Source organism: Somniosus microcephalus, chromosome 33 (assembly GCF_052327205.1).
Source record: "Somniosus microcephalus isolate GS21.2 chromosome 33, FLI_Smic_1.0, whole genome shotgun sequence".
Classification (NCBI taxonomy): domain Eukaryota; kingdom Metazoa; phylum Chordata; class Chondrichthyes; order Squaliformes; family Somniosidae; genus Somniosus; species Somniosus microcephalus.
In genome coordinates, this window is record NC_141019.1 from 13,836,804 (window position 1) to 13,860,779 (window position 23,976).

Genomic DNA, 23,976 nt, shown 5'->3' on the forward strand with positions numbered 1-23,976 from the left:
TCTCTCTGTCTCTCTCTCTCTTCCCTGCTGCCTTGAGTCTCTGTCTCTCTCTCTCTCCTCTTCCCCGCTGCCTTGAGTCTCTCTCTCTCTCTCTCTCTCTCTCTCTCTCTCTCTCTCTCCTCTTCCCCGCTGCCTTGAGTCTCTGCCTCTCTCTCTCCTCTTCCCTGCTGCCTTGTGTCTCTGTCTCTCTCTCTCTCTCCTCTTCCCTGCTGCCTTGAGTCTCTGTCTCTCTCTCTCCCCTCTTCCCCGCTGCCTTGTCTCTCTCTCTCTTCCCCGCTGCTTTGAGTCTCTGTCTCTCTCTCTCCTCTTCCCCGCTGCCTTGTCTCTGTCTCTTCACCTGTCACTTTAATTCTCCACTCCCACTCTGATCTCTCTGTCCTCGGCCGCTTGCATTGTTCCAATGAAGCTCAATGTAAGCTCGAGGAACAGCACCTCCTCTTTCGATTAGGCACTTTACAGCCTTCTGGACTCAACATCGAGTTCAACAATTTCAAACCATAACCTCGGCCCCTATCATTCTTTTTCTCTCATGGCAGCTGTTGATGATTCTGCTGTTGCCATTTACACTTCATCTAGACTCCTCTTTTGTTTCTTAACTTGTCCCATTACCATCTCCTTTCACCTTGCACCATCATCCCTTTTTTCATTTAATGTCTCCTGCCTTCCACCCCATCACAGACCTTCCCTTTTTGTTCTCCTCCCCGCCACCCCCCGTCTCTCTCCCTCTCTTCCTCCTCCGCCACTGACCCCCCCCCCCCCTCTTCTTCATGCCTGGTCCGTCTTGTCCAAAGCTTGTGTCTGCTGGCTCAATGCGAGGTGGAGAGGCTATCCCATGCATCTTGTGCCATGTGAAATCGCTGCCTTCAAGTAGTGTTTCCTGACTTGGTCAAATGTAAGAAATCACACATCACCAGGTTATAGTCCAACAGTTTTATTTGAAATCACAAGCTTTCGGAGCGCTGCTCCTTCGTCGGGTGAAGTGGAGAGATGCATAAAGACACCCTCATAAGAACGGGATATGTCGATCGACAGTTCCGACGGGCCACAGCAAAAAATCGCATAGACCTCCTCAGAAGACAAACACGGGACACAACCAACAGAGTACCCTTCGTCGTCCAGTACTTCCCCGGAGCGGAGAAACTACGCCATGTTCTTCGCAGCCTTCAACATGTCACCGATGATGACGAACAGCTCGCTAAGGCCATCCCCACGCCTCCACTACTCTCCTTCAAACAGCCGCCTAACCTCAAACAGACCATCGTTCGCAGCAAATTACCCAGCTTTCAGGAGAACAGCGACCACGACGCCACACAACCCTGCCACAGCAACCTCTGCAAGACATGCCAGATCATCAACACATACCATCATCACACGTGAGGACACCACCCACCATGTACATGGTACATACTCATGTGACTCGGCCAACGTTGTCTACCTCATACGTTGCAGGAAAGGATGCCCCGGAGCATGGTACATCGGCGAGACCATGCAGATACTGCGACAACGGATGAACGGACACCGCACAACAATCGCCAGGCAGGAGTGTTCCCTCCCAGTCGGGGAACACTTCAGCAGTCAAGGACATTCAGCCTCCGCTCTTCGGGTAAGCATTCTCCAAGGCGGCCTTCGAGACACACGACGACGCAAATTCGTAGAGCAGAAACTGATAGCCAAGTTCCGCACTCATGAGGACGGCCTGAACCGGGATCTTGGGTTCATGTCACGCTACATGTAACCCCACCTGACGTAGGGTCATCCAGACTCGAGTCGTCGTTGGCTTGTTCTCTCTACACAGATGCAGCCGGACCTGCTGTGATTTCCAGCAAAAAAAATGTTTTTTTGTCTTTTTTGTTTTTCATACAGACCCCAGCATCTGCAACATTTGACCCCTTGTGACCCCACCTCATTGTTCTTTGATGTAATGTTTTCCTGACTAACCTGTTTGGACACCATTCACACCTTTGACTGCTGTGATTATCTCTCTGCCGAGGTGTGATAAATGGCAGTTAGAAAGATTACCTGTAAACATCTGACATGGTTCTCTGACTATATAAGCTGTGTCTTTATGCATCTCTCCACTTCATCTGACGAAGGAGCAGCGCTCCGAAAGCTTGTGATTTCAAATAAAACTGTTGGACTATAACCTGGTGTAGTGTGACTTCTTACATTTGTCCACCCCAGTCCAACACCGGCATCTCCACACCATCCTGACTTGGTGTGAGAGCAGGACGGAGCAGCATATTTAGAACAGCAGGTCTTGGGGTGGAGAGGGATCCAGAAGTACAGTCAGCCAGAATCCTATCCCTTAGTCATTGTGTGACATTCCTACTGACCCTTTGCTTCAGTGACCAGTTCGCCCAATGGACTGTTGATCTCTTTTGAGGATGTTTTTATTTTATTCATTCTCTGGATGTGGGCATCGCTGGTAAGGCAGCATTTATTGCCCATCCCTAATTGCCCTTGAGAAGGTGGTGGTGAGCCGCCACCTTGAACCGCTGCAGTCCGTGTGGTGAAGGTACTCCCACAGTGCTGTTAGGGAGGGAGTTCCAGGATTTTGACCCAGCGACGATGAAGGATCGGCCGACATACTTCCGAGTCAGGATGGTGTGTGACTTGAAGGGGAACTTGGAGGTGGTGGTGTTCCCATGCGCCTGCTGTCCTTGTCCTTCTAGGTGGAAGAGGTCGCGGGTTTGGGAGGTGCTGTCGAAGAAGCCTTGGCGAGTTGCTGCAGTGCATCTTGTAGATGGTACACACTGTTGGGCCGGTGGTGGAGGGAGTGAATGTTTAAGGTGGTGGATGGGGTGCCAATCAAGCGGGCTGCTTTGTCCTGGATGGTGGCGAGCTTCTTGAGTGTTGTTGGAGCTGCACTCATCCAGGCAAGTGGAGAGTATTCCGTCACACTCCTCTGAGTCGGGAGGTGAGACACTCGCCACAGAATACCCAGCCTCTAACCTGCTCTTGTGGTTACCAGTATTTATGTGGCTGGTCCAGTTAAGTTTCTGGTCAATGGTAATCCCAGGATGTTGATGGGGGATTCGGCGATGGTAATGTCAAGGTGAGGTGGTTAGATTTTCTCTTGTTAGAGATAGTCATTGCCTGGCACTTCTGTGGCGTGAATGTTACCTGCCAATTATCAGCCCAAGCCTGAATGTCGTCCAGGTCTTGCTGCATACGAGCATGGAGTACATCATTATCTGAGAAGTTGCGAACGGACCTGAAGTCATCAGCAAACATTCCCACTTTGGGCCTTATGTTGGAGGGAAGGTCATTGATGATGGTTGGGCCTAGGACACTGCCCTGAGGAACTCCAGCCAGTGGAGAGTTTTCCTCCTGATTCCCACTGACTTCAGTTTTACTAGGGCTCCTTGATGCCACACTTGATGATAATAATCAACTTTATTGTCATTGTTAGTGCATGATATACCTATCAATTCCTCCAATAAAAGGCGAAGAGTTACGAAGGTGACTAAAGGTTTTTATTGACTAAATAACAGAGCCCACTCTCGTGGGTGATCCGATCCAAGCAGGAGGAATACCAGCCAGTCGCTCACATTTATACCTGGCCTGGTGGGTGGAGCCAAGGCGGAGTCGGCAGTGGTCATCCCAGGTATAGCAGTGTGGCAAGAGGCGACCTCGTACCGTGATACAATAGTGGTCAGTGATACAGTTATAACGAACAGTGGTGAACAGTGCTAACTACTAACAGTGATACGATAGTGAACGTGGTTTACCACATTCACCCCTTGTTTAGAATTAAGTCCGGCGGGGTGAAGTGTACTACCAATTCTGGTAGGTCAGTCTGTCCGGAGGCTTCGTAAGCCTCTCCGATCGCCGCAGCGGTGGTGTTGCCTTATCCGGTGCTGATGCTGGTGTTTGCGTGGTCGGCGAGGGCTCGTGGGGTTCCGGCATGCCGTCTACCTGGACTGAGGTTGGGGGAGGGGGGGGGGGGGGGGGGGGTGGTGGCGGTGTTTCCGGATCGGCTGAGGGTGCGAGGTCTCGTAGGGAGATAGTGTCCTCCCGCCCGTCTGGGTACGCCACGTAGGCGTACTGGGGGTTGGCGTGCAGGAGGTTCACCCTCTCGACCAGGGGGTCCGTTTTATGGGTCCTCACGTGTTTCCGCAGCCAGACCGGCCCCGGGGCGGTCAGCCAGGTTGGTAGAGTGGTTCCCGTAGTCGACTTCCTGGGGAAAACGAACATTCGTTCATGGCGGGTGGTGTTAGTGGCCGTGCAAAGTAATGACCGGATGGAGTGCAGCGCTGTCGGGAGGACTTCTTGCCAGCGGGAGGTTGGGAGGCCCTTAGACTTTAAGGCTAAGAGGACGGCCTTCCATACCGTCGCGTTCTCTCTTTCCACCTGACCGTTACCTCTGGGGTTGTAGCTGGTGGTCCTGCTTGCTGCAATACCTCTCTCTAGGAGGAATTGCCGGAGTTCCTCGCTCATGAAGGAGGAGCCCCGGTCGCTGTGTATATAGTTCGGGAACCCGAACAAGGCGAAGAGGGCATTCAGGCACTTAATGACCGTGCTACTGGTCATGTCGGGGCAGGGGAAGGCAAAGGGGAAACGGGAGTACTCATCAACGATGCTGAGGAAGTACACATTACGGTCAGAGGACGGGAGGGGCCCCTTAAAGTCGATGCTCAGGCGCTCGAAGGGGCGGGTGGCCTTGATCAGGCTTGCTCGGTCCGGCCTATAGAAGTGCGGTTTGCACTCCGCACAGGTCTGGCAGTTCCTGGTCATGGTCCTGACCTCCTCGATGGAGTAGGTCAGGTTGCGGGCCTTAATGAAATGGTAGAGTCTGGTGACTCCGGGGTGGCAGAGCTGGTCGTGGAGGGTCTGAAGCCTATCGATATGCGCGCTGGCGCATGTCATTCGTGAAAGGGCATCAGGGGATTCGTTCAGCTTGCCTGGCCGGTACAAGATCTCATAATCGTAGGTGGAGAGCTCGATTCTCCATCTCAAAATCTTGTCATTCTTGATTTTGCCCTTCAGCTTGTTATTAAACATGAAAGCCACCGAACGCTGGTCGGTGAGGAGGGTAAATCGTTTGCCTGCCAGGTAGTGCCTCCAGCACCGTACTGCCTCCACGATCGCCTGGGCCTCTTTCTCGACCGACGAATGTCGGATCTCGGGACCCTGTAGGGTCCTTGAGAAGAAGGCCACTGGCCTCCCCTCCTGGTTTGGGGTGGCGGCTAAGGCGAAGTCGGATGCGTCGCTCTCCACCTGAAAGGGGATGGACTCGTCCACTGCGTGCATCGTGGCCTTGGCTATGTCTCCCTTAATGAGGGAGAAGGCCGCGCACACCTCCTCCGTGAGGGGGAAGGAAGTGGCTTTCAGGAGGGGTCTGGCTTTGTCCGCGTAATTGGGTACCCATTGGGCATAGTAGGCGAAAAGCCCCAGGGTTCTCCTGAGTGCTTTAGGGCAGTGGGGGAGGGGTAGCTCCATGAGGGGGCGCATTCTTTCTGGGTCGGGGCCGATGATTCCGTTCTCCACTACGCAGCCGAGGATGGCAAGGCGCGTGGTGTTAAACACGCATTTCTCCTTATTGTAGGTGAGGTTCAGCCGTTGGGCCGTACGGAGGAATTTCTCCAGATTCGCGTCATGTTCCTGGCGGCCGCAGATAGTGACGTTATCTAGGTAGGGGAATGTAGCCTGCAGTTCGTTCTGGTCAACCATCTGGTCCATCTCCCTTTGGAAGACCGAGACCCCATTAGTGACACCGAAGGGGACCCTAAGGAAGTGGTATAGGCGCCCATTCGCCTCGAAGGCGGTATACTGGCGGTCCTCAGGGTGGATAGGGAGTTGGTGGTAGGCCGACTTCAGGTCGATGGTCGAGAATACTTTATACTGTGCAATCTGATTGACCATGTCAGATATGCGGGGGAGAGGGTATGCGTCCAGCTGGGTATATCTGTTTATGGTCTGGCTGTAGTCGATGACCAGGCGGTTTTTATCGCCGGTCTTTACGACTACGACCTGGGCACGCCAGGGGCTGCTGCTCCCCTCGATAATGCCCTCTTTCAGGAGGCGCCGCACCTCAGAGCTAATGAAGGCTCTGTCCCCGGCGCTATACCGCCTGCTCTTGGTAGCGACGGGTTTGCAGTCGGGTAAGGTTAGCAAACAGAGAGGGTGGCGGGACCTTGAGGGTGGAGAGGCTGCAGGTGTTACGCGGTGGGCGGTTTAACGTTTGCTGGTTGTTGACTGTGAGTGGGGGGAGGGGTCCACCGTATGCTAGGGTTACGCTTTGGAGGTGGGATTGGAAGTCCAGCCCTAGTAGGACGGCAGCGCAGAGATGGGGGAGGACGAGGAGTTTAAAGTTTTTATACTCCGTGCCCTTAACCGACAGGGTCACGACACAGTAGCCGCTGATGTCCGTGGCGTGGGACCTCGATGCCATCGAGATTCGGCTGCGCGTTGGTAGGACAGAGAGGGAGTAGTGGCTCACCGTGTCTGGGTGGATGAAGCTCTCCGTGCTTCCGCTGTCGAACAGGCAGGTCGTGGCGTGGCCGTTCACTTTGATGTCCATCATTGACTTGGACAGATGGTGCGGGCGGGCTTGGTCCAGGGTGACGGAAGCTAGTGTGTAGCTGAGCGAGTCGTTGTCATCTGCGGGCGAGGCGGTCGGGCGTGGTGAGTAAAATGGCGTCTCCCACAAGGTAGGGCCCCATGAGGCACTATTGGGGTCGGTTGCCTTAATCAAAGATGGCCGCCCCCATGGCTCATGTGTGGGGATGCTGGCCTCAGTTGCCCTAAACGAAGATGGCCGCCCCCATAGTTCGCATGCGGCACTGCTGGCCTCTGAGGATCCGCTCCTGCAGGCCTTGGAGAAGTGGCCTTTCTTCAGGCAGGTTTTGCATATGGGGTTCTTGGCTGGGCAGCGTGACCTCGGGTGCTTCTCCTGGCCACAAAAAAAAACAGCCGGCGGCCCGATCGCGGATGCCCGATGTCGGGGCCGGTGCCGGGGGTGGCGGGGCCGGTCGGGTCCGGGACGCCGACGCAGAGGTAGGTCCCGGGGGCGGCGCTGGGAAGGGTGCTGTGGTAGGGGTCGGGCCCGAGTCCCAGGGTCGCGAGCAGTACCTGGTGAATGCTTCCTGATCTTGGTGGGCCACTTCCAGGGAGATAGCGAGGGCTTCAGCTTTTTCCATGCTGAGGTCTTTAGCTTCCAGCAGTCTTTGCCGTGAGTACTCGGACCGTAGGCCTTTCAGGAATGCGTCGCGGATATTATCTTCAGTATTTTCGGCTGCCGACACCGATTTAAAGTCACAGTTCCTGGCGAGTGCATATAGCGCCTGTGAGAATTCGGCTACTGATTCTCCTGGCTGTTGCGGCCGTGATCTTAGGAGGTGCCTAGCGTACATGTAGTTTACCGGGGTCCGGTACTTCTGTTTCAGCAGGTTGATGGCGGTCTCGTAGGTAGTCATGTCCTCGATGAGAGTGTATACTCTCGGGCTCAGTTGTGCCTGCAGGACACTTAGTTTGGATGCCTGAGGGACGCTGGATTCTCTCAGGTATGATTCGAAGCAGACCAGCCAGTGTTTAAAGTCTGCGGCTGAGTTTGCTGCTCGTGGGTTCAGGTCCAGGTACGGCGGTCTGAGGGCTCGCAGCCAAGCTGGCTGGTGTGGCTGTGCTCCTGGGAGCTGCGCTGGTGGCTCCTCCGCCGGTTGTGACTCGTTGTCGGACATCATTAAATTTAGTCAATAAAATTGATATACCTATCAATTCCTCCAATAAAAGGCGAAGAGTTACGAAGGTGACTAAAGGTTTTTATTGACTAAATAACAGAGCCCACTCTCGTGGGTGATCCGATCCAAGCAGGAGGAATACCAGCCAGTCGCTCACCTTTATACCTGGCCTGGTGGGTGGAGCCAAGGCGGAGTCGGCAGTGGTCATCCCAGGTATAGCAGTGTGGCAAGAGGCGACCTCGTACCGTGATACAATAGTGGTCAGTGATACAGTTATAACGAACAGTGGTGAACAGTGCTAACTACTAACAGTGATACGATAGTGAACGTGGTTTACCACAGTGCACAAGTGCAGTACAACGAAATGTAGGCTTGCGGCTCCCGAGATTGTACATTTAGATGAAGACATTTAATCATTCAACATACATTTGGCTTGTAATATATTAACATAAACATAACCATAATAAAGTGCATTGGCAGATGTGCAGGCTTTAGAGTTTATTTGTGGAGTTCAGTAGGATGACAGCCCTGGGAAAGAAGCTGTTCCTAAATCTGGTTGTTCGGGTGCGAATGCATCTGTAGCGTCTCCCAGATGGCAGGAGGGCGAACAGACTGTGGCTGGGGTGGGTAGGGTCTTTGATGATGGACCGTGACCTCCGTAAACAGCGTTTCTGGTATATGTGCTCTATGGTCGGTAGCCGGGTGCCGGTAATGCATTGGGCAGTTTTGACTACCCGCTGCAGGGCTTTCCGGTCATAGTAGCTACAGCTGCCATACCATACTGTGATACAGTTTGTCAGGATGCTCTCTATTGTGCAGCGGTAAAAGTTAGAGAGGATCAGGGGTGACAGGTTACATCCCTTCAGCCTCCTTAGGAAATATAGGCGCTGCTGGGCCTTCTTCACCAGAGAGGAGGTATTGAGGGACCAGGAGAGGTCTGCCGTGATGTGGACTCCGAGGAACTTAAAGCTGTCCACCCTTTCCACCACAGCCCCATTGATGTGGATGGGGGTGTGACTTCCGCCTTTAGACTTCCTGAAGTCCACAATGATTTCTTTGATGTCAAGGGCAGTCACTCTCACTTCACACCTGGAATTCAGCTCCTTTGTCCATGTTTGGACCAAGGCTGTAATGAGGTCGAGAGCCAAGTGGTCCTGGCGGAACCCAAACTGGGCATCAGTGAGCAGGTTATTGGTGAGTAAGTGCCGCTTGATAGCACTGTCGACGAACCCTTCCATCACTTTGCTGATGATTGAGAGTAGACTGATGGGGCGGTAATTGGCCAGGTTGGATTGTGAACGCTTCAGCCTTTGTCTTTTCCTTCGCCATCGTTGAGGATGGTGATGTTCATGGAGCCTCCTTTGTTTAATTGTCCACCACCATTCATGACAGGACTGCAGAGCTTTGATGTGATCCGTTGGTTATGGGATCACTTAGCTCTGTCTAATAGCATGCTGCTTCCATGTGCATGCATGTAGTCCTGTGTTGTAGCTTCACCAGGTTGCCACCTCATTTTCAAGTATGCCTGGTGCTGCTCCTGGCATTGAACCAGGGTTGGTCGCCTGGCTTGATGGTAATGGTAGTTAAATGTCATCCACATTACTGTGGGTCTGAAATCACACATAGGCCAGACTGGGTAAGGAGTAAGGACAGCAGGTTTCCTTCACTAAGGTCATTAGTGAATCAGTTAGGTTTTTACGACATTCTGATAGCTTCATGGTCACTGTTACTGAACTAGCTTTTTATATATTCCAGATTTATTTAATTAACTGAATTTAAAGTCACAAACTGCCGTGGTAGGATTTGACACTTGCGTCTCCGCATTATTAGTCCAGGCCTCTGGATAACCACTATGCTACCGTACCCATGAGGCCTGGTTTTATACACGTCCCCATATATGGATGTGTTAACGAGAATGAGAAGGCTGCACCCCCCTCCCCCACTCCCACCACCGCATACATGAGCTTTTGTTTGTTGCGTTCTCCTCCCCCTCGCATCATACATGCAGTTTTACTTGTTGGCTGTAAGAAGTGATTCTGTGAGTGGTTTTTTGTGTATTAATAACTTTGTGGTTTTGAATTTTCCAGGTATTTGGTCAATGAGATGAAGGAACGAGAAGGTTTTCGACTACTGATGGAGGTAAAATGACACACACTTAACTGCATTTCAAACCTGGCCCTCCCACAACTTTATTTGTAATTGAGCGTATCGTCCAATTGTCCACCTCTGTGGATGAAAATCCTTGCCTCTCCCATTATCTCCTCGCCTTTTTGCCTTCTGCTCCGTAAAGCTCCACATCTCGTGCCTCCAGGCCCCTGACCACCTGTTGCTGTTGCAGGTGATGGAAGCTGGATTTAGGGGCGGAGAGTGGTGGTGAGGAGGGGAGTGGGGGGGGGGGGGTGCCTGAGTAACTGTAGTGGAGGGGGGGGGAGGTCAGAGGGCGGTGCTGAGACAATGGGGAGTAGCCCCATTGGTGTGATGCTGGGGAGCAGAGATGCGAAAATCAGCTTGAATCGTTGGAGTTGCAGTGGGAGTGACTCCTGCGGTAGTTTTTAGAGCTGGTGAGTCTGATTGGTCTTTGGATGACCCAGATGCCACTTGACGACGGCATCTGCCAACATGGGGTCAGCTTCCATGTGTACGCTGATGACATCCAGTGCAATCCCTCCATTGTCTCTGTTGTCGGACTGCATGTCCGACATCCAGTCATGGATGAGCTGTAGTTTCCTCCAGCTAATCTTTGGGGCGACCAAAGCCTTTATCTTTGGCCCCATTGCCACAAATTCTGCACCGTCATCAGATTCCATCCCCCTCCCCAGCCTCTGTCTTGGCCTGAACCAAACTGTTCGCAACCTTGCCATCCTATTTGGCCCAATATCCTGTCGCAAAGACTGCCTACTTCAACCTCCAACGTTGCTCACCTCTGCCCCTACCTCCGCCTTGGCTCCGCGGTATTGCTCACCTCCGAATCCTTGCAGCTTCCGTGAGAAGCCCCTGTCCCAGTGCACTTTCAGTGTAGCTACTTGTTTTTAATATGTCGCAGGCTTAAATTCGGGCCCATCTTTGAGTTTTCCCATTTTTGGGAGCTGTGGCTGCTTTTTTGAAACGTGTATAATTTCAGAGACAAAATTGAGGGGGGAAAGCTGGAGTCTTTAATGAGTAAAGACTTCTCTCTCTCTCTCTCTCACAGCCTCAGTGTGTCAATGTCTGCTTCTGGTACATCCCACCCAGCCTGCGAGGGAAAGAGGAGACACCTGACTTCTGGAAAAACCTAGGAAAGGTAAGAACTGTCCTTAGCTGCCGATTTTATAATCTACCCCTCTGCTCAGAGAAAATCCACTGAGCTGTGAATAATAACATTGTTTTTGGGATGGAAATTGAAGGAAAGTGAGGGGGGGAGGCCACAGAATTTGCCTTTCTTACTAGAAATTATCTGGAATGACTGGTTACAGTGGACGATCAGACCCCCCTTCTCCTGGTATTGGTGTCATTCCCACTAGGGTCTGTGCTGGGGCCTCAACTATTCACTATATTTATTAATGACTTGGATAACACACTAGAAAGCCGTATATCCAAGTTTGCCGATGACACAAAGATTGGTGGCATAATAAGTAGTGTAGACGGGAGCATAAAAGTACAAGAGAGATATTGTTAGATTAAGTGAGTGGGCAAAACTGTGGCAGATTGATTTCAGCCCAGGTAAGTGTGAGGTCATCTATTTTGGACCAAAAAAGGATCGATCCGAGTATTTTTTAAATGGTGACGAGCTAGGAACAGTGAAGGTCCAAAGAGATTTAGGAGTCAATGTACACAGATCACTAAAATGTAGTCGTCAGGTACAAAAAATAATCAAAAAGGCTAATGGAATGTTAGCCTTTATATCTAGAGGGCTAGAATATAAAGGGGAGAAAGTTGTGCAAAGCCCTGGTTAGACCACACCTGGAGTACTGTGCACAGTTCTGGGCACCACACCGTAAAAAGGACATATTGGCCTTGGAATTAGTGCAGCACAGATTCACCAGAATGTTACCAGGGCTGCAAGGGTTAAATTATGAGGAGAGATTACATAAACTAGGCTTGTATTCCCTGGCATATAGAAGGTTAAGGGGTGATTTGATTGAGGTTTTTAGGATTTTGAAAGGAATTGATAAAGTAGATGGAAGAAACTTTTTCCGCTGGTGGGAGAGTCTAGGGCAAGGGGACATAACCTTAAAATCAGAGCCAGGCCATTCAGGAGAGGAGTTAGGAAACACTCCTTCACAGAAAGGGTGGTAGAAGTGTGAAACTCACTCCCACAAAAAGCAGTAGATGCTAGCTCAATTAATAATTTTAAATCTTGGATTGATCGATTTGTGCTTGCCAAAGGTATTAAGGGATATGGAGCTAAGCTGGGTGGATGGAGTTAGGATACAGATCAGCCATGGTCTCATTGAATGGTGGAACAGGCTCAAGGGGCTGAATGGCCTAATGTTTCTATCTTTGCACACTCTGGGACTCGGTAATAGTGAGTTATCGCACTGTCCTTTCACACTCTGGGACAGGGTGGTACAGTGGGTTATCACACTGTCCTTTCACACTCTGGGACTGGGTACTGTTGTGTCTGTGTATAATAAGACACAGACTGCAGGAGAATGGTATAACAGGTGTTTACTCAACGTGGCTCACAGTGGAACTGATCTGTACAGATTACTACTCAGTGCTAGATACAGGTGTGGTCACTGCTGGTACTGCAGTATACATGAGCTGTAAAAGATAGTTCCCCCCTTAAAGGTATATACATTACAATTCCTCCCCTTTTAGATTAACAGTACCATAACACTCATAACAATTAAATATCAAACTAATTACAATTAACACTTTTAACATGCAACATTAGCTGACAATAGTCTATTTATAAATTCAGTCTTTGGGGAGGCTTCCTGATCCTTTCTGGATAGCGCCTTTCCCGAGTGTCTTGCTCTTGGTGCGGAGGCGATTCTGGCCCCCTGTCGTCGGTTGGTTCATCAGCTTCCGATGCTACTGTTTCTGGGGTAGATGCGACCTGTACGTCGGGTTCATCACCAGGTACGTATGGGCGAGGCATGGGGTTGACTTGTACCTGTGACTCTAGGATCTGGTCAGCATGGCGTCTCACGATGTTCTCCCCAACGTCCACTGTGTACATTTAGTGGGCCCTGCCGTGTGCATATCGTTCCTGGCTGCCATTTTTCTGTTCGGTAGTCGCGGGCCAAGACTGGTTGCCCTACATTGAAGCTCCTTGTTGGCTTCTCATGGATGTGCTGGAATTGCTTACTCTCAACATCTCTTCGTACGTTTGGTCTGAGCAAATCCAGGCGAGATCTTAACCTTCGGTTAAAGAACATCATGGCTGGGGCCTGGTTGGTGACTGCATGTGTCGCATTCCAGTAGGCGAACAGGAAATTGTCCACCTTGTGCTGCAGCGGAATGTTGTCATTGTACATCGCCTTTATTGCCTTCTTAAAGGTTTGTACGAACCTCTCAGCCAATCCATTTGTGGCTGGATGGTACGGGGCGGATGTGTAATGCCTTACCCCATTCCTTTTCAAGAACCTCCGGAACTCTTCGGACACAAACTGGTCCGTTGTCGGAGCAAATCTGTTCTGGCAAGCCATTCCTGGCAAAAATGGTCCGTAGGACTGCAATAGTTTTCTCCGTGGTGGAGGAGGACATTTTGATGACCTCAGGCCATTTCGAGTGCACATCCACGGCTAATAAAAACATTGAGTCCATGAATGGACCAGCAAAATCAATATGCACCCGTTGCCATGGAGATGAGGGCCACTCCCATGGGTGTAGAATCACAGAATCACAGAAACCCCACAGTGCAGATAGAGGCCATTTCGGCCCATCGAGCCTGCACCGACACATATCCCACCCGATCCCCGTAACCCCTACATCAACACATATCCCACCCTATGTGGTGGTGCATTTTGGACTTTCTGGCATCCTGAGCAGCTCTTGGTCAGGTCCTCGATTTGTTTATCGATTCCCGGCCACACCACACAAGCCCTGGCTAGGCTTTTCATTTTTACCCCTCCCAGATGACCCTCATGAAGCTCATTGAGCACTCTATCCCTTAACTTGGGTGGAATTACCACTCGGGATCCACACATCAAGGTCCCCCGGCACACTGACAGCTGTTCTCTCCTTGTCGAGAATGCTGGCAACAGTGAGTCGCCATGTGCTGGCCATCCCTTCACCGTCAAATCATATACCCGAGACAGTGTCGGGTCATTTCGGGTTTCCTTTTCGATACAAGCGTTAGTTACCGGTAGGTATTCAACTATAGTCGAATGGAATATTTCGACAGGATCCACTGCTGGTGCTTCCTCCGCAGTAGGCAGTGGCAGGCGTGATAGCCCATCAGCATTTCCATGCTGTTTCGTGCCCTTGTATTCAATCTCATTGTGGTGCGCCCCTAGAAAAAGTGACCATCTTTGTAGTCGTTGCGCAGTCATCACCAGAACGCCCTTCTTCGGATTAAAAATGGAGACAAGAGGCTGGTGATCAGTCAGCAAGGTGAATTTCTGCCCGTGCAGATAGTGATTGAACTTTTTCACTCCCCACACTAGGCTGAGGGCCTCCCTGTCAATCTGGGCGTAGTTACGCTCGGCTGAGGTTAGTGATCGTGACGCAAAGGCTATTGGTCTCTCTGAGCCGTCCGAGAATTTGTGCGACAGCACCGCTCCAATGCCGTAGGGTGACGCATCACATGCCAACCGAATTGGTAATGCCGAGTTGTAATGGGCCAATACCTCTTTCAATGTGATTAGTGTTTTGCTCTTCTGGAATGCTCGTCTACATTCGTCACTCCACTTCCATGGCACCCCAGTTTGCAGTAGGGTGTTCAGTGGGTGTGGTATTGTAGACAAATTTGGCAAGAACTTATGGTAGTAGTTTACCAGCCCGAGGAACGACCTCAGTTGTGACACATTTTCCGGTGCTGGAGCCTTGACTACTGCCTCAATCTTCTCTGGGGACTTATGTAACCCCTCTTTATCGATAACGTGGCCACAATGCGAGATCTGTTTTCTAAAAAACTCGCATTTGGGGCGGTTAGCTCGGAGCCCATATTCCTGCAATCTAGTGAGCACCTGCTCCAGGTTGGCAAGGTGATCACTGTCATTTTCGCCCGTGACCAGGATGTCATCCAAATAACACTGGGTCCCTGGGATCCCTTGCAGGACTTGTTCCATTGCCCTCTGCCAAATAGCCGGAGCTGATGCTACCCCGAATACCAGCCGGTTGTATTGGTAGAGACCTTTATGGGTGTTGATTGTGAGGTATTTTTTTGATGCTTCTTCTACCTCCATTTGCAGATACGCCTGGGCCAGATCAATCTTAGTGAAGCGTTTCCCTCCAGATAGCGAGGTGAAAATATCTTCAATCCGCAGAAGTGGATATTGTACGGTGTGAAGGACCGGGTTCACTGTTACCTTCCTTGGTTCCCCAGGCATGCTGCTCAACGACTTTTTCATCACCGGGACGATGGGTGTAGCCCACTCGCCTTAAAAAATTTTGGGCTTGCGTTTTCTTCAATTTTAATCGTCGCTGTCATGCCTTTTAGTGTTCCGAGACCTTGCTGGAACACTTCTTTCGCGTCAGTTAGGATCTTTGACAGTCGCCCAGGTGTGACGTCGTCATCCTTTTTGTCAGCCACAGTCAGTGCCTGTATGGAATGCCAATCCAGTTGTATTTTCCGGATCCATTCACGTCCCAGTAATGGTGGTCCTCCATCTTGCAAAACATACAGGTCTAGTTTTGGTGTTTCCTTACCGTTATATATAACGGTCACCCTTATTTTTCCTTTGGGGTAGACTTTTTGCCCCGTGTACGTCTTCAAAATAATTTTTGTGTCTCTCAAGGGTATGTGTGAGAATAGCCGCTCGTAGTCCCGTCGGTTTATGACTGTTAGGGCTGATCCTGTGTCCAATTCCATCTTTACCTGGACTCCTGCTATCTTGAGAGTGACCCAAATGGTTCGGTGATCCTCCGTTGTGATCACATTATGTAGTTTCAGACAACTCAGTTCCCTGCTTTCGGAGTCGTTGTCACTCTTTTGTTCGTCTGAACTATTCTCCGTCATCTTATGTACCTTCTGGTACTTTCCTTTGGTAGGTTTCTTATTGCTGGTTTTCTTTCCCGACCTGCAGACTCGTGCTATGTGTCCTACTTTTCCACACTGTCTGCACACTTTGTCTTTGAACCAGCAATCATTCTGGTCGTGTGTTCTGCCGCAGCGATAGCACTTCTCTGTTCCATATGACATTTCGTTTGTGCCATATTTTTGCGGTCTCTGTTGTATCTCTGCAGCGCCACGTGCTGCTGCTTCATATGATACCGCAATGCTGAAAGCAAGGTCCTTTTCAGAAAAAAGCCGTTTCTGGGTTCCTTCACTTTGAGGCCCACACACAAACTTGTCCCTTAAGGTATCTGCCAGTCCCGCTCCAAACTGGCAGTGTTTCGATAGTTTGCGCAGTTCTGTTAAATAATCAGCATTGCTTTCATCCTTATGCTGGTTCCGTTTGTGAAACTTGAATCTTTCTGCTATCAGCAGCGGTGTGGGGTTTAAATATTCCTGAAGTATCGTTACTATGTCTTCAAAACTCTTTTTTCCATTGGCTTCGTTGGGGTTACTAGATTTCGTAATAAACCATACGTCTTTGCACCCATTAAATTTAACAATACCGACGCTTTCTTCTCATCTGACACCTCATTTGCTTTGCAGTACACCTCTATTCGTTCGACATATGTAGTCCAATCTTCGACTTCATTGTCAAATGCGGTGATACTGCCACTCTTCGGCATTTTGGGTGTGGTTTAAAATGGCGTCTCCCAATGGCTTAAAATGGCGTCTCCCATGCTTTCCTTCCTCCCCGCAGCTGCCAACGCCGCTCCCGGCGGTTCTCGTGGCAATGGCGGCGCCCTGTAGGTTTCGCGTGCTTCTCCTGCGCTGCTGCCAACGCCGCTCTCGGCGGTCCTCGTGGCAATGGCGGCGCCTCGCGGGTTTCTGCGCGTCTCTCTCTCCCCCTCTTCGATGCTGCTCGGCCCCTGAACACCGGCTGTGCCCTGTGCGCTCTGCCCTCTCTCTCCCCCGTCGACGCTGCTCGGCCCTTTGCTGTGCCGCTCGGTCGGGAAGGGTCTGCGCACTACCTGTCGCCAGCCCGTTTCGCTGGACCACCTCGACTGGAAAGCCAAGCCTGGCTCTCGACAGCCTCCCCCGCAATTCTCGAGTCTCTGCTGGATGACTGGGCGGTTGCCCGTGGTCGACGCCCGAGTCTCTGGCCTTGACCTCCAATCCACTGATCTCCAGGAACGAATCCCCGGGAGGTGATGCAGAGTTGCAGGTAGGTTCGAACTTGCCTTGTCGCCAATGTTGTGTCTGGGTATAATAAGACACAGACTGCAGGAGAACGGTACAACAGGTGTTTACTCAACGTGGCTCACAGTGGAACTGATCTGTACAGATTACTACTCAGTACTATATACAGGTGTGGTCACTGCTGGTACTGCAGTATACATGAGCTGTAAAAGATAGTTCCCCTCTTAAAGGTATATACATTACAGGTACAGTGGGTTATCACACTGTCCTTTCACACTCTGGGACTGGGTACAGTGGGTTATCACACTGTCCTTTCACACTCTGGGGCTTGGTAGTACAACGAGATGATTCTATGTTACTTAATTGTCTGTTTTGACACAATCATCCTCTTACTGAGGGTGGTGGATGCACAAGAGGCCAGATTTGTAGTAATGCAGAGTTCGAGGGAGCGGCGAGATATTTGTAATCCTAAGAAGGTATTGGATATGGAGGGGGCGAAGCCATGAAGGGATTCAAACATATGCATGAGATTTTTAAATTGGAAGCATTGGGGAACTGGGAGGCAATGTAAGTCAGCAATGACTGGAGTGATTCGTGAGCAGGATTTGGTGCAGGATAGGATTCAGGCAGAAGAGTTCTGGATGAGCTTGGGTTTATGGAAGGTGGGAGAGTGGCCAGGAGAGCATTGGAGTAGTTGAGTCTGGAAGTGAGGCATGGATGAGGGTTTGAGCAGCAGATGAGCTGAGGCAGAGGCGGAGACTGGCAATATTACGGAGGTGGCAGTCGGTCGTCTTTGTGATGGAGAAGATATGGGATCGAAAGCTCAGCTGGGGTGAAATGGGATGCTTGAGACCGTGGCCGAGGAGGCGGTGGAATTAGTGACGAATTCGGTGGTGGGGGCTGAAGATAATGGCTTTGGTCTTCTCGATGCTTAACTGGAAGAACTTGGGCTCATTCATGACTGGATGTCAGACGAGCAGTCTGACGCCATGAGGCAGTGGGGGGCTCGAGATAAGTGGGCATAGTGTACAAAGTTGGGTCATGCACTGGAGGAAGAGATAGAGAGCTGATTATTGGAAGAGGTGATGGCCATGTGCTTGCTATCCCAGGAGAAGGATCTCCACAATCTGGAGAAACCGTGTTTTGAATTTGCCTTGACCATACTTTGGGAGACTGTGCGTGGGTAAGGCACTTGTGAGCACAGTTGCTCAGAAGTTGTGTTTGCTACTTTATTATTCTGACAGCTGATCTGCCTGACCTCGAGGCTAGGTCTGAGAAATATGAAGATTTGGACTGGGAGCTTGGCCTGCCCTCAGCTGAAGTAACATGACAACCCCCAACCTCACGCACTGTTCATTTATTTTTGCATTTAGATTTAAAATGTAACTTCATATTTGCATCTCCCATTCCAAGGAGGCTGCTGTAATATAAATGGGATATTCATTAAAGATCTACTGTTGCAGACTCCCTACGCCAGAACTGTTCGAAGTTGGATGTTAACCTGCTTCGGAACCAAAACATGACCTCCCTGATGATTCCATGAGTAAAGGCAGCCTTACTAAGTATTGACCTGTGGAGACTCCTCGCCCTGTTGCTAACTACTTTTCAGAACATACGAACATAAGAAATAGGAGCAGGAATAGGCCACTTGGCCCCTCGAGCCTGCTCCACCATTCAATAAGATCATGGTTGATCTTGGGCTCAAAGCCACTTCCCCGCCCGCTCCCCATAACCCTTCACTCCCTTATCTTGTAAAAATCTGTCTATCTCCACCTTAAATGTATTTAATGACCCAGCCTCCACGGCTCTCTCGGGCAGAGAATTCCACAGATTTACGACCCTCTGAGAAGAAATTCCTCCTCATCTCAGTTCTAAAAGGGCGACCCTTTATTCTGAAATTATGCCCCCTAGTTCTGGATTTCCCCATGAGGGGAAACATCCTCTCTGCATCTACCCTGTCGAGCCCCCTCAGTATCTTATATGTTTCAATAAGATCACCTCTCAATCTTCTAAATTCCAATGAGTATAGGCCCAGCCTGCTCAACCTTTCCTCATAAGTCAACCCCCTCATCTCTGGAATTAACCTAGTGAATCATCTCTGACCTGCCTCCACTGCAAGTATATCCTTCCTTAAATAAGGAGACCAAAACTGTACGCAGTACTCAAGGTGTGGTCTCACCAATACCCTGTACAGTTGCAGCAGGACTTCCCTGCTTTTATACTCCAACCAACTTGAAATAAAGGCCAACATTCCATTTGCCTTTTTGATTACTTGCTGTACCTGCATGCTAACTTTTTGTGTTTCATGCACAAGGACCCCCCAGGTCCCTCTGAACTGTAGCATTTTGTAATCTTTCTCCATTTAAATAATTTGCTTTTTTATTTTTCCTGCCAAAGTGGATAACCTCGCACTTTCCCACATTATACTCCATCTGCCAAATGTTTGCCCACTCACTTAGCCTGTCTATATCCCTTTGCAGATTCTTTGAGTCCTCTGCACAACTTGCTTTCCCACCCATCTTTGTATCATCCGCAAACTTGGCTACATTACACTCGGTCCCTTCATCCAAGTCATTAATGTAGATTGTAAATAGTTGAGGCCCCAGCACCGATCCCTGTGGCACCCCACTAGTTACCGTTTGCCAACCTGAAAATGACCCATTTATCCCGACTCCCTGCTTTCTGTTAGTTAGCCAATTCTCTATCCATGCTAATATATTACCCCCAACTCCGTGAGCTCTTATCTTATGCAGTAACCTTTTATGTGGCACCTTATCGAATGCCTTCTGGAAATCCAAATACACTACATCTACTGGTTCACCTTTGTCCACCCTGCTCATTACATCCTCAAAGAACTCCAGCAAATTCGTCAAACATGATTTCCCTTTCATAAAACCATGCTGACTCTGTTTGACTGCATTATGATTTTCCAAATGCCCTGCTACTGCTTCCTTAATGAAGGACTCCAGCATTTTCCCAATGACAGATGTTAGGCTAACTGGTCTATAGTTTCCTGCTTTCTGTCTCCCTCCTTTCTTAAATAGGGGTGTTACATTTGCGGTTTTTCATTCCGCTGGGACCTCTCCAGAGTCCAGGGAATTTTGGTATATTGCAACCAATGCATCCACTATCTCTGCAGCCACTTCTTGTAAGACCCTGGGATGCAGGCCATCTAGTTCAGGGGACTTGTTGTCTTTTAGTCCCATTATTTTACCAAGTACTATTTCCTTAGTGATAGTAATTGTCTTTAGTTCCCCCCGCCCTATGGCCCCATGATTATCCATTATTGGGATGTTGTTATTGTCTTCTACCGTGAAGACCGACCATAGAGCACATATACCAGAAACGCTGTCTACGGCGGTCACGGTCCATCATCAAAGACCCTACCCACCCCAGCCACAGTCTGTTCGCCCTCCTGCCATCTGGGAGACGCTACAGATACATTCGCACCCGTACGACCAGATTTAGGAACAGCTTCTTTCCCAGGGCTGTCATCCTACTGAACTCCACAAATAAACTCTAAAGCCTGCACATCTGCCAATGCACTTTATTATGGTTATATTTATGTTAATATACTTGTGGTAAACCACTGTTTGTATTCCACTGTTTGTATTCCACTGTGTACATGCCTGGACATGCCTCGGCTGACTCCTCCCACAAGTCCTAGTATAAAGGTGACTGCTCCCCAGCCCTTTGTATTTCTGGACCGGTCGACCACTCGAGGCAGACCTTCATTCTTTTGTTAATAAAAGCCTTTAGTTACTCTCTTAACTCTCAGTCTTTTATGAGTAATTGATAGCGCATCAATTTTATTAACAAAATTTTTATAATGGAGAAGATCCTCACACCAGCATGCCTGGACTTAGATCATCGGGAGGCGGACTCATCCACCAAGTTTACTCACTGGCTTAAGTGTTTCGAAAAATTCCTGACCGCCTCCGCAGCAATCAAATCGGACGAGGACAAACTGGATGTCCTGACCTCCAAAGTGAACCACCGAGTGTACTCGGTCATCCAAGACGCGACCTCGTACGCGGACGCTATCAAGCTCCTCAAGGACCAGTACACGCGCCCAGTGAACGAAGTGTACGCCAGGCACCTTCTGGGGAGTCGTAAACAACAACCTGGGGAATCGACCGTGGAATACCTTCAGGCACTGTCTGTGCTTGGCCGGGCCTGTGGTTGTAAGGATGTAAAGGCCGCCGTGTACACAGAGGAACTTATCCGGGACGCTTTTGTAGCGGGCCACAGATCCAATTACACCCGACAGCGACTGTTGGAGCAGAGTGACCTCGACCTCAACAAGGCCTCTGAACTCGCACTATCACTGGATGCAGCCTACCGGGGCATGGATGCCTACTCCTCTGCACCGTGGACGCCGCGGGGAATGACAGCCTGGGACACGGTAGGACTGCCTCATCGCGCCGTGCCACCCCAGCCACACCCCAGCAACGGCCCAACTACCGCAGCAGTGTCCCAAGGCCAGACAGCAGTGCCCCAAGGCCAGAAATGCTACTTCTGTGGCCAGGCAAAACACCCCAGAGCGCGCTGCCCGGCGAAAAACGCGATCTGCTCGGGCTGCGGGAAGAAGGGACACTACGCTAACGTCTGCAGGGCCAAAGCCACCCCGAACCCCAGCAGCGCCGCGTGTGGGCCATGCGGGCCGCCATCTTGGGCCTCCCCGGCCATGTGCGAACCACCGGTACAGCAGCCATTTTGGACGCCTCCAGCCACATGGGGATCATGGACGCCGCCATCTTGGACGACAGCCGGAACGCAGCAGGCCCCCAACACCGCCTCATCTGATACCCGCAGCGACACACCGACCCCTACGCTGGCATCCGTTACACTGGACCAAGCGAGACCGCAACAGCTGGCCAGTTCCACAATGGACATTAAGGTAAATGGCCACGATACAATCTGCCTTTTTGACTCTGGGAGCACGGAGAGCTTCATCCACCCCGACACGGTGCGGCGTTGCTCTCTCCCAGTCCTGCCTGCGCACCAGCGGATTTCTATGGCCTCCGAGTCCCAGTCGGCGGACATCGGCGGCTACTGCGTAGTGACACTCGTAGTCGACGGGACCGTGTACGATCATTTTAAACTTCTGGTCCTGCCCGACCTCTGCGCTGCCGTCCTGCTGGGGTTAGATTTTCAGTGCCACCTTAAAAGTGTTACAATGGCGTACGGTGGACCCCTACCCCCACTCACAGTCCGCAGCCAGCAGCTCCCAAATTGCCCGCCGCGCACCAGGTGCAACCTCTCCACACTCAGTCGCCCCCCCCCCCCCCCCCCCCCCACTATTTGCTAACCTCACCCCCGACTGTAAGCCCATCGCCACAAAGAGCAGGCGATACAGTGCCGGGGACAGGGTTTTCATTAAAACCGAAGTGGAGCGGCTCCTGAAGGAAGGGATTATTGAGGGCAGCACCAGCCCCTGGCGAGCCCAGGTTGTGGTCGTTAAGACCGGCGAGAAGCAGCGCCTGGTCATCGACTACAGCCAGACAATAAATCGCTACACCCTGCTGGACGCCTACCCACTCCCCCGCATAGCTGATATGGTCAACCAGATCGCGCAGTACCGCGTCTTCTCGACCATTGACCTGAAATCAGCGTACCACCAGCTCCCTATCCGCCCTGAGGACCGCCAGTATACTGCCTTTGAGGCAAACGGCCGCCTCTACCACTTCCTTAGGGTTCCCTTTGGCGTCACCAACGGGGTCTCCGTCTTCCAAAGGGAGATGGACCGGATGGTAGATCAAAATGCGTTGCAGGCCACTTTCCCATATCTGGACAATGTGACCATCTGCGGCCGTGACTTGCAGGACCATGACGCAAACCTTGAAAAATTCCTCCGCACCGCCCAACTCCTGAACCTGACATATAACAAGGAGAAGTGCATATTCCGCACAAACCGCCTCGCCATCCTTGGCTGTGTTGTGGAACACGGAGTCATCGGCCCCGACCCCGACCGGATGCGTCCCCTTATGGAACTCCCACTGCCTCAAGGCCCTGAAGAGGTGCCTAGGGTTTTCCTCCTATTATGCCCAGTGGGTCCCCTACTATGCGGACAAGGCCCATCCGCTGATCAAGTCCACCTCTTTTCCCTTGACGGCAGAGGCCCGCTTAGCCTTCCACCGTATCAAGGAAGACATTGCCAAAGCCACCATTCACGCAGTGGACGAATCCATCCCCTTCCAGGTGGAAAGCGACGCGTCTGACTTTGCCCTGGCCGCTACCCTCAATCAGGCGGGGAGACCCGTGGCCTTCTTTTCACGAACCCTCCAAGGCCCGGAGACCAGACACTCCGCTGTTGAGAAGGAGGCCCAGGCGATTGTGGAGGCTGTGCGTCATTGGAGGCACTACCTGGCCGGAAAACGATTTACCCTGCTCACTGACCAACGTTCAGTTGCTTTCATGTTTAACAACAAGCAGAGGGGCAAAATCAAAAATGACAAGATCTTGAGGTGGAGAATCGAACTTTCCACCTACAATTACGAGATCTTGTACCGGCCCGGGAAGCTCAATGAACCCCCGGATGCGCTATCGCGTGGCACCTGCGCCAGCGCGCAGATCGATAGACTGCGGGCCCTCCACAATGACCTCTGCCACCCGGGGGTCACCAGGTTCTTCCACTTCATCAAGGCCCGCAACCTGCCTTACTCCATTGAGGAGGTCAGGACCATGACCATGAACTGCCAAGTCTGCGCTGAGTGCAAACCGCACTTTTATAGACCAGACAGGGCCCACCTGATAAAAGCCACTCGCCCCTTCGAGCGCCTGAGCGTTGATTTTAAAGGGCCTCTCCCCTCCTCCGACCGCAATGTGTACTTCCTCAATATTATTGATGAGTACGCCCGTTTCCCGTTCGCCATCCCCTGCCCGGACATGACCAGTGCCACGGTCATTAAATGTCTGAACGACCTCTTCACCCTGTTCGGTTTCCCCAGCTAT

The 23,976-nt window shown here is 51.1% G+C and overlaps 2 protein-coding genes across 3 annotated transcripts in view; both read left to right on the plus strand.

Moving 5' to 3' along the window:
- Positions 1–23,976, plus strand: part of LOC147096970 (uncharacterized) — a 1,290,222-nt gene that overhangs the window by 275,575 nt on the left and 990,671 nt on the right. The window lies entirely within an intron of this gene.
- csad (cysteine sulfinic acid decarboxylase) overlaps positions 1–23,976 on the plus strand; it is a 114,318-nt gene that overhangs the window by 87,269 nt on the left and 3,073 nt on the right. The window contains exons 13-14 of the mRNA XM_085972669.1: positions 9,767–9,818; positions 10,870–10,959. Of these exons, the coding sequence (XP_085828795.1) occupies positions 9,767–9,818; positions 10,870–10,959 (142 nt within the window). The remainder of the gene's footprint in view (positions 1–9,766; positions 9,819–10,869; positions 10,960–23,976) is intronic.